The following is an 11,203-nucleotide window of genomic DNA, read 5'->3' as shown; positions in this document are numbered from 1 at the left end:
ATTGTGGCTTCGCTGACTATGGAGGGGTTTAACTTGGCAGAGATAGAGTTTACTAGATTGTTTATTTGCGCAGGCTGCAGTTGTGAAACGAATTCATAACCGTTCTCAGCGCTGGGCAATCTGCCTTGTTGGCAGGTTTTTAGTATTTTATCACAATCTTGCCAAGTTTCAAATAAGATTGAACGGCAATCCTCCTCCTTTAGTTGCATAAACTGTGAATGTGAAGACGCTTGAGTTACTATTGAAGAACTACTAGCGCCCATATTCATACAGTATGCTGTTTCAGCAAACCCAAGCCCAATTAGATTTAATAAAATTAAAAAAAGAGCAACAAACAAGAATACCTTTCTCAACGAAAGAAAGGAGAGATATATGGTGAGGTTATTAAAAAGAAAGGAGAGATATATGTTGAGGTTCTTAGAAATAAAGGAGAGATATATGGTGAGGTTATTCAAAAGAAAGGAGAGATTTCTGGTGAGGTTATTCAAATTCAAAAGATTTCTTTTTTTAGTGAGGTTATTCATGGAACTAAATACGTTTCCAATACCTACTGCTGCTCCTGCTAGGGCTATGGTAGCCGCTCCTACTCCAATTAATTTTGCACCTTCTAGCGTAACTAATTCTTAAGTGTCTGTGTAATAATAATAAAAAGGTGTAGCTAGCACGCAAAAAAAGCACTTTTTTGTCTCAGAAAAGAAACAAAAAGAAATGTTATCAACACTTGAAATAAGATTTTTCTTAGTAACTTGTTATTTGACATTGATTTATAATTCAATGCGTATGATACTACTAATGCTATAACTATACTTAAAAGAATACTTATATCATATTGTATTAAATTACTATTAAAATTGTCAATTAAACTATTCTCATTTATCTCACCTAAATAACTATTATTTATTATATGAAATATTAATGGAAATAAACTTACCACTTTTAATAACAATAGTTTTAGGCTTGATAACTTATTACTTATTACTGAATTTACTATATGCGGGGTTGAAACACATTGTATACCCGACAAAGAAGAAGAAAAAGCAATTGGTTTCGACGAAGAAGCGTAAGGCAAAGAAGCAATTAGCTGAGAAACTGCGGGTTTCAACGAAGAAGCAATTGGCAAAGATGCTACGGGTTTCGACGCTGCGGGCGAAGACGGAGAAGCTACTGGCAAAAAAGCAATTGGTTTCAACGAAGAAGCTACGGGTTTCGACGAAGATGATTTATGCGTATTTATTGTTAATTTTGGGGCCGAGGATTGATCTATCGATTGATCCTCAGCAGCAAGGTAACGAGAAAGAATCAGGTGACAATAAAGGATCAGCCGACGATAAAGGTTTAGGCATAGGCAACAAACTATCAGGCGTAGACGATATAGGATCGGACACGTTAGATACAGAATCCGGCACTGACGATACAGGATTAGGCACTGACGATACAGGATCAGGCATAGATAAAGGATCTGGCACTGACGATACAGGGGGGTTTGGTTCTGAAACCGATAAAGGAATTGATACTTCAGTAAACATATTGGTTACAGGCTTATTAACATCTGTTTTAAATTTGTTGTAATCTTTTGATAGTTTATTTACTAATCTAAAAGTATAGTTACATGAATTACAAATCTTCAAAAAGTTAGCGTTTGTTTTAAATTTAAGTAACTTCTTTATTGTATCTTTATATAAGGTCTTATCCCCCGTAATTTTTTGAAACAAAATCAAATCATTTTTTAGAATCTCAAAAACTTGTTTTTTTCTTCCTTCTTTTCTTTCACTTTTTATTATTCTTTTCGAGCGCTTCTTTTCTTTGAAGCGTTGAGGAACACGAGGAAATCACCACACCAACCACGAAAGTTTCTGTCCCGCAAATCAGCCACTATCGCTACCTGGCTTGAATCACTCCACCGTACGTAGCTGGGTCATTCCACAGATCAGGCATGACGCTATCCTTCTCCCGCTACCTTAGGGCTTGGATCATTCCATCGCGGAGTCGCGGCTCTCCGTTTGGTTTGCTTGCCGTCATTGGCTTTCTGCGTGGACGGATAGGCAACTCGGTTGGAAAGCTATCTCCGACCTTGCATTGGCAGACTTCCTTCGATACCAATACAGGAGTCGTTGCGTTGGAGCACTTCGATAGCTGCGCAGAAACCCGGGAAATGTCCATGGGTATCGAAAGCCCCGCCATCCTGCCCTGCCCTGCATTTCACGCGATTATTCTACTATACCATTACTTAGCTTCCCCAGTGATTGGCGCGGAAGGGAAACCGGCGATAGCACTACGACTACGAGGTCAGGCCCAATGATTTCTCTATCTATCGCGCGGAACCCTTGCTGGCATGCGATTACCTGTTTGGTCAACTAGCTATTACATAGGTTGGCTCATAGGCCTGCCTTTAGGTTCCGTTTTGAAAGGTGATCTCATAACATAAGTCAAAGCGCTTCTCGTGTCCATGTGACAATCCGTATCATATCGAGACAATATGCCCTGACCAATGCGGCCGGCGTAGGAAACCGGAACAAACGTCTTCGATTCAGAAAGACACAAAGCATCCTTCTGACGTAATAGAATTGGTTGATGGCATGAGCAAACAGCCGGAAGATAACGTGTTTGCGTGAAATTGACGATTTGACCATTAGATGATAAATAGATCATGGTTTCTAATTATACTTCGTTTTTCTCTAATAAAAAAGTGAATATTGAAAGGTTGCACGCTGATATCTCAGCTACATGGCAGTCTGTAAAGCACAATCCTAGCAAGCGAAGGGATTTCCGGGGGGAAAGCCCAAGCGATAAAGCATTAGCCATATCAAGAATTACTTTACTTTACTTAAATGTATCTACATTTTGAAACGTAATGGTAGGATTGACGAGCCTGCCTTCAAGAGTCTAAAGATCCCTTACTGTGGCAGCAACGGTAAAGGCAAGCGAAGGGATTTCCGGGGGAAAGCCCAAGCGATTAAGCGCTATATCTTTTATTAGTACAATGCATCTACATTCAACGTAATGGTAGGATTAACGAGAATGCCTTTAAGAGTCTAAAGAGCCACGGTCAAAGGCAAGTGAAGAGAAAGCCCAATTAAAGATGCAAGCGTAGCAAAGGGTTTTTCGTGGGGAGGGAAAGCCCGAGCGGAGCAGCCAATTAAAGAACAATGATTGCATTCCTAAATGGTTAAAGACAGAGAGTTTCACCCGTTTAGGTAACCTAGCTATTACGTTGATTTGTTTCATCCTTGGTTGTTTGAGTGAAAATCTAGAATACCATGTAAAATGACGGATTTGCTTGCCCACTAATGTTATTTTAACACTCTACCCTAGTTTTTTCATGAACCCGGTGGTTCGCGTGGTAATGGATGGTGCTTAATATTCCTTTTTCCTTTCTTTTTCTTGCAAATTTTATAAGGCTCTTTACCCTGGCTTGGTGAGTCAGTCTTTTCATTCTTTTGCTCTGTTATAAAAGGTTGCGAACTCATGGTTTTGCTTTTGTCAGAGGAGCTAGTGCTTTCCAAAGTTAAGTTTCCTTGGTCCCCTTTTTTAGGTAAGTGCTTGCCTTCTTTTAACTCACTAGTTTGATGCCTAAGCTCTATAGCTTGAAGCCTTTTATTAAGCTAAAAAGAAAAAAAGCCTTACCTTACCTTACCTTACCTTACGTGGCAACTAAACTATAACTATTAGGTACATTAGCAAACCCGGTCTCAGAATCTATTGCGATCATATAAGAATCCCTAAGATCTTAGGGGGCATGGGAATTGCAATTTTATCAACGTCTTATGGACTCATTACAGATCGGGAAGCTAGGCGAAGAAAACTGGGGGGGGAAATTCTACGCCATATTTGGTAATTGAAAGGGAGAAACAGGGACAAAAGTTACTTATTTTCACCAGTTACGTCTTCAATGAAAAGAATTTTTTTGGAGAAACCTGTAATGTAAATAGGAGGTTTACTTATTCCAAATGATGAAGAAACAGAATCTCATTGACATGGAAGGTACAGTTACAGAATCTTTACCCAATGCCACGTTTTGAGCGTGTTCGGATAATGGATGTCAAGTTTTGACTCATATATCGGGGAGGATGCGACGCAGTTATATAAGAATACTACCAGGAGATAGGGTAAGAGCTGAACTGAGTCCCTATGATCTTACCAAGGGACGCATCATCTACCGCCTTAGAAGTAGGCATACAAACAATAGTCAGTAGATTTCGGTATCAGTTTAGATTTTCGGCAGTTAACCAAACCACTTCTCTTGCCAAATTTCCTATCTTGATTAGATCGAAGAAACATGTAGCAAACCTACAGGTAGATTTACCCAATTAATTCAAGGTTATAGATACGAAAATCCGTGCTTCCATTCGGAAAATATGTAAAAAATGTCGATTGATTCTACGACGTAGACGAATCATGGTAATTTGTTGCAACTCAAAACATAAACAGAAACAAGGATAATAAATATTTCTATCTGAAAAAGAATATTAATTAAACAGAGCTTCCCAATAAAAATAATTAATTAATTATGTCAAGTCAAATAAATCGAGAAAAATTCGTTCACGTGGGGGAAAACGCGGAGTTCAAAAGGGAGTCATTCATTACAGGCGAGTTTCAATAACACTATCATTACCGTCACAGACGTCCGGGGACAGGTAATTATTTGGTCTTCCGCCGGTGCCTGTGGATTTAAGGGAACACGCAAAAGCACGCCATTTGCTGCGCAAGCTGCGGCTGAGAATGCAATTAAAGCATCAGTGGATCGGGGTATGAAACAAGCAGAAGTTATGATGAGCGGGCCCGGACCGGGGAGAGACACCGCTTTGCGAGCTATTCGCAGAAGCGGCATAATCCTCAGTTTCATACGTGACGTGACTCCTATGCCGTATAATGGTTGTAGACCCCCCAGAAAGAGACGCGTCTAACTAGTGATTAGTCACATCAAAAGGAGAGAAAAAAAAATTACGTATGCGCACGCAAAAACGAGATGTCGACCTCTAAGCAGGCAATTCAGTGGAAATGCCTTGAATCCAAAATAGAAAGTAAGCGGCTTCATTATGGTCGTTTCCTTGTATCTCCCTTTAAAAGGGGTCAAGCCAGTATTGTAGGAATTGCCATGCGTAGAGCTTTGTCACAAGAGATTGAAGGGACAAGCATAACACGTGCAAGATTTTGCGGAGTCGTGCACGAGTATTCCACAATAACGGGTCTTCAAGAGACAATACATGATGCTTTAGTTAATCCGAAAGAGATTGTGCTTAGGGGCGATTCAAAAGAAGATATTCAAGAGGCGTTTTCATCTGTAACAGGTCCTAAAGAAGTAACTGCGGGCGATCCATCATTACCACCTGGCGTCGAAGCAATTGACAATTCGCAATATATAGCTACCATTACCCAACCAATATCTCTAACTATTGAATTAGAGATTGAAAAAGATTGCGGATATCGTATAGAAAATCTAGCGAAATCCGGAAAGGGACAATTTCCCATCGATGCTGTATTTATGCCTGTCCGAAACGTAAATTATAGCATCCATCTATTTGGAAGTGGTAGAGCGACGCAGGAAATCTCATTCATTGAAATATGGACTAATGGTAGTCCGACACCACACGAAGCACTTAGGAAAGCTTCTGAAAAACTCATGGACTTGCCAACCACCTTCTCGTATGTAAGGGGCGGAGACGTATCTCTCTTCGAAAATGGATTCTCTTGCTTCCTTTGCCTCCTTGAAAGTTTATAAAGGGTGATTCCCTTGCCTCTGCTTCCAAAGTAGCTTTTGCCTAAACATTTTTAGATTCCTTTGCCTTTTTTAGAGTTTCTAATGATTTTATGCCTTTGTTAGGCACATCTCTATGTTTATAAGCATAATAATAGAATAAAAAAGGCGTTCTTTAAAAGATCTACTAAGAAGCAGAAACACACTACTGTAAGCACCAGATGAGTAATAAACAGTAATGAAACCCCCCTAACCTAAAAAAGTTAGTGGTTGGCTTGTTTTGTTTGCCCTAGCGACACCATTAAGAGGACTGGGTGATTGTGATTAGAGATCAATTCACTGTCGCTTCGAGTACACGACGAGGTTACGAAACCCGTCATGGCGATAACATGGTAATTTAGAAACAAGGCGTGTATGAGGAACTATCAATGTCTACGGTTTGCGTTGGGATTGCCCTTCGGCACTTCAGGGCTCAACCAATTAAACTCTCGGTGTCTACGGCGTTAGAATGAACTTCGTGCATCCATTTATTTCTACGGAATTACCAACGCTAGACTGGACGTATTCGACCATGCGCCCAGATTATGCAGGGAAAACCAGCGATACTTTTTAAGAGCAAAGGGTACAGGAACGTAGTGGCGTTCTCAACTCATTCCTCTGATCCCAGTATAAATTGGATCGGCGAGAAAGGTTAACCCAACCCTGCTTGACACTTTGTGCCCTCGCTCCCTAGTCTTGGCATAGGATTTAAAACATCGAAAAGGTGGGCTATAGGAAAAAGCGTAGGGAACCGCTTACTTTAAATAAAACAAGAACTGAAAGAAAGAGGACTGAACATAATACCGGGTGGAAGATACATGCTTTACCTTGCAAGTTGTGAAAGCTTTCTTCTCAATAAGAGTGAGAGTTAGTGGTATATAGCTTTATCGAAGCCCGAAATGAAACGATGTTGCACTGAAGAGGACTCGAACCCCTAACTACCTGGTTCGAAGCCAGGGACTCTATCCAATTGAGCTATCGGTGCGGGGGGTTGGGTCAAGGAAAGCCCAACCCTGGAAATGTTTTTTGCGTTATTTCAAAATGAGTTTACGTAATTAAAGAAAATTAACTCAATTAAAAGACAAAAAAGTCAATCTTTGTCGTTGATGATCTCTCGGTTGGTTACCGAATAATTTAACCATCCCTTCCCTAAAAGAAAGTAATTACTTGATATATGTAATCCGTAATATTCGGATTCAGTCGTCAGCTGTGGTTTTTACCCTCCCCAGGGTGTCCGCTCTGCCCGTGAGACGGTTTTTTAACCACGACGTCTACGTTTAAGTTTAAAGGCAGTCCCTTTACGAATCCGGCTTCTAAGCCTATGGAACTTAACGAAAATCTGGACAGCGTCCCTGGCTTTATTATGAACGGCTTGGATTTTATCCGCCTCCTCCTGCGAAACAGTTATTTCTGTTTCTGGATTCAGCGGCGGCATGTCTTGCTCAACAAAAACTACTTCTGGAGTCGAAGGCAAGAGCTCAAACAGGGCTTTATACATGTCAATCAAAGGTTGCGCCTGGGAGACTATTTGCGCGGCATAATGCGCTATCACTTCCTGGGAGAAGGGGACCTTCAAGAGGAGTTCTATGCCCTCTTCCGGGGACATGCTTAAAGGGAGAGATACCCCAGAGGAGCATCAAGCCAGGAATAAGGTCCTTATGGAACGACGTGAACAGACGGGAGTTTGCCTCCTTAAACTGTACCGAAATCTGAGCCCATTCCTGCATTGTGGCTTCGCTGACTATGGAGGGGTTTAACTTGGCAGAGATAGAGTTTACTAGATTGTTTATTTGCGCAGGCTGCAGTTGTGAAACGAATTCATAACCGTTCTCAGCGCTGGGCAATCTGCCTTGTTGGCAGGTTTTTAGTATTTTATCACAATCTTGCCAAGTTTCAAATAAGATTGAACGGCAATCCTCCTCCTTTAGTTGCATAAACTGTGAATGTGAAGACGCTTGAGTTACTATTGAAGAACTACTAGCGCCCATATTCATACAGTATGCTGTTTCAGCAAACCCAAGCCCAATTAGATTTAATAAAATTAAAAAAAGAGCAACAAACAAGAATACCTTTCTCAACGAAAGAAAGGAGAGATATATGGTGAGGTTATTAAAAAGAAAGGAGAGATATATGTTGAGGTTCTTAGAAATAAAGGAGAGATATATGGTGAGGTTATTCAAAAGAAAGGAGAGATTTCTGGTGAGGTTATTCAAATTCAAAAGATTTCTGGTGAGGTTATTCAAAAGATTTCTTTTTTAGTAGAGTTACTCATTTATGTCAAGTTTTCTGTTCAGGTTCAAGCTTGCAGCTTCTTTTAAACAAAGTAAATGAATTTCTTTTGTTATTTCTTTACTTAAGAGCTTTTCTTCTCAAATCTTTGAAAATATGTATGGGTTGTCAAGAAGTTTTTTTTCATATGTTGTGATCTGCGTTAAAGGGATTTAGTCCAGGAACCCATTGACCGCTACATAAATAATTACAATTTATTATTCGATAGGAATTAGGGAATATTATGCTTGTTTAAGTACCTCAGTAGGTCTAGCGCCGCGATGTGGCAAATACCGAGTAGCAGGATCGAGGTCTGACCCAAATTGCGCAAAAGCGGCAACTTCACGATATTATGCTAGCTCCAATTTCAAGGTGCCACAAAGGGCTTTCATAGCTTTCAGCTAAGCAGCAGACCCAACGCGACTAACGAATAATCCTACGTTAATAGCAGGCCGAATTCCGCGATAGAAAAGTTCAGTTTCCAGGAAGATTTATCCATCTATAATGGAAATGACATTAGTAGGAATATAAGCAAAAACGTCTCCAGCTTATGTTTCAATGACAAGTAAAGCGGTTAAGCTACCTGCACCAGTTTAATCTGACCTTTTGGCGGCTCTTTCCAATAAACAGAAATGTAAATAGAAGACATCTCCAGAAAAAGCCTCACGACCTAGTAGTCAACGTAGCAATAATGGCATTTATCAATATGCCACTGATTGCTTACTGAGATCGTCATAGATAATTAATGCGTGCATTCCATGATCTCTAAAAAACTCTCCCATAGCACAAGCCAAATATAGTGCCAGAAATTACAAGGGAGCAGGATCTAAAGCCGTAGCTGCAACAATAATAATATATTCTAAAGCACCAGCTTCTGCGAGAATCTTAACCAATTATGCCACGGTTAAACGTTTTTATCCAATCGCTACGTACACGCAAAACACTTTTTCACTATCGGAAGTGCCCTGTGCGTTGATTAGTTTCTGGTTCAAAATGGTATCAATAGCTATAGCAGTCTTTCCGGTTATCAGTCGCCGATTATCAGTTCTCATTAACCACGACCTATAGGGACTAGGCTATCTACCGCTTTTAACCCTATTTACATAGGTTCGTGAACAGATTTACGTGCAATAATCCAGAATAGCAATAAGATCGTAGCCCATATTAACCAGGAAAAGAAATCCCCAAGTCCGGAATGACAGACAGTTCGTACGGAGATTCTATTATTGGGGGATCTATTTGCACCTCTACATGCCCTGCCCCGCTTCCCGAACCTGAAGCTTCCCTTCCTTCTATGGTTTGATTTTTATTGTGGAATTGCTGGAAATTTTCAATATGAGTTTTGGCCTGTCTTAGTTTATTACGTAAAATGAAATTTTCGAAAGAGTGATCCTCTTCGTGCTTCGTAATTGTTCTAGTTCCTGGGAAATATCGCCGTATTGGCGAGTCAACCCCCGGTTTATTTCAGAGATCTTTAGTACTTGTTTGGCAAGTTTTTTTATTATCTTTTGATAATGAAAGTATTTTAAATAAAGTACTTGCTAGTCCCACAGAAGTTAATCCGACTACGAGGAATAATGCTAGTTCCATGTCTTTTGTTTTTTGCTTTTTGGCTAAAGCCCATATTAATGCAGATTTATATTCTGTGATTTCTTCCTCGACTTTGGAAGAAGAAGAAAGCAAGAGCGCTTCACAGCCTACAGAGCTTTGGGCACTGGCCTTGAACCTGTCCAGTGAACCGGAAAAAGATGTAGCTGAGCATGAGGATAGTGATGATAATAGCTGGATCGCGGCGTGCGAAAGACAACGTATGATAATGTTCAAAAAGAAGGCCAAAGCCGAACAAATCGAGATAGATTTCGACGCTGCCGAAGCAGTACGTGAAACCCTGAGAATATTCCAGGAAATCCGGGATACTATCCGTATAAGGAAAGGAGAGATCGATTCGCCAAGCGTCAAAGAGATAGGGAAGCCACAAGACTTTGGTTCAGAGCGAAGCAGAGACGGAAAAAAAGATAGGAAACAGGCGCGGGATCCACCATGAGAGATTAAACCGGTTTATCTAATGCTTTCTGGCACCATGCCAGATATGCCATTTTTTGATGGGTAGAATGGGGTCTAATTATTCACCATGAGAAATTGGTCGAAACGTTTAAAGTCCTAAGGCTTTCGCGTGCACCCTAACCTAAGCCAGGGCAGCCCGGACTTTCTCACGAAGGAGGGACCCATAAAGGAAAGACGATCATAAAGTACCAGAAATGCCCCGAGTTACCACTACATTCTAAAATACGTCAATTATGCCACTTTTAACTAAGTAGAATGGGGTCGGTCATCTGACAGGCGCATGCGAGGCCGTGATAGACGATGATTGGATTTCACGTGATGGAGGCCTATGTGCATTGTTGACTGCACTGCTGAGAGGCATTGGATTTGTTATTGCATAAGAGAGAGGCCCTATGATATATACGACTAGGTTAAACCTTCGCCGATCCGGCTGGCGTCGACCTTTCATTTTCACAATTTATCCCGATTTGATGGGATTTTGCTGATAAAATTATTAGTTTCAGATAGTAGTGATTGGTTAATAAAGCCTATTATTAGGGAACATAATGTATATCAAATAATTGTATATAATAAAAAGAAACCAAAAATACCGGTACTTGACATCAGGGATTCCCTAAGACTATTGCCAGGCAGTTTTGAAGTCTTTAGCTGAGACAATGTGCCCAGAATTAGGTAGTAAGGGCTCAATACCTCACGAAGAACTGAATGATTTAATATTAAAGAGAAAAACTCAGAAATAATTAAATATTTGGATCAAGATATCTTACTTTTGGCTGGAATTATTAGGAAAGCACAATAAAAATATTGGAATCGATACCTTATAGATATAACAAATAACCTGACCGTATCGTCAATGGCTATGAAAATCTATCGAACCCATTATTATTCTCAAACGTATCCTATTTATAGACCAGAACCAAACAAATCAGCCTTTATTCGGCGAGGCCTATTATGGTGGTCACACTGACGTATACATACCCTACGTACGTAAGATTTATATTACTACGATGTAAACTCTTTATATCCTTATGCTATGACAAAACCGATGCCCGCGGGAAAACCTGTATGGAAAAACTTCTTTGAAAGGGTGCGATCTAGATTCGCTATTTGGCTTTGTGGAGGCTAAAGTAACATGTC

At 40.3% G+C, this 11,203-nt stretch overlaps 1 protein-coding gene across 1 annotated transcript; it reads left to right on the top strand.

Annotated features, from left to right (window-relative positions):
* Positions 1–1,064: 1,064 nt before the first annotated feature.
* On the top strand, positions 1,065–2,014 carry LOC147464820 (uncharacterized). Its single transcript, XM_086510126.1, has one exon. It carries the CDS (start codon positions 1,123–1,125, stop codon positions 1,567–1,569), a length of 447 nt encoding a protein of 148 aa, XP_086366252.1. The 5' UTR covers positions 1,065–1,122; the 3' UTR covers positions 1,570–2,014.
* The last annotated feature ends 9,189 nt before the right edge of the window (positions 2,015–11,203 follow it).

The sequence above is a fragment of the Adiantum capillus-veneris genome, chromosome 1, assembly GCF_014529385.1.
Source record: "Adiantum capillus-veneris isolate H3 chromosome 1, ASM1452938v2, whole genome shotgun sequence".
Lineage (NCBI taxonomy): Eukaryota > Viridiplantae > Streptophyta > Polypodiopsida > Polypodiales > Pteridaceae > Adiantum > Adiantum capillus-veneris.
This window is presented reverse-complemented; position numbering and strand designations above follow the sequence as displayed.

What these genes read in the sequence shown, in the direction of transcription:
- LOC147464820 (XM_086510126.1), top strand. Translation starts at nt 1,123, where the DNA reads ATGCTACGGGTTTCGACGCTGCGGGCGAAGACGGAGAAGCTACTGGCA.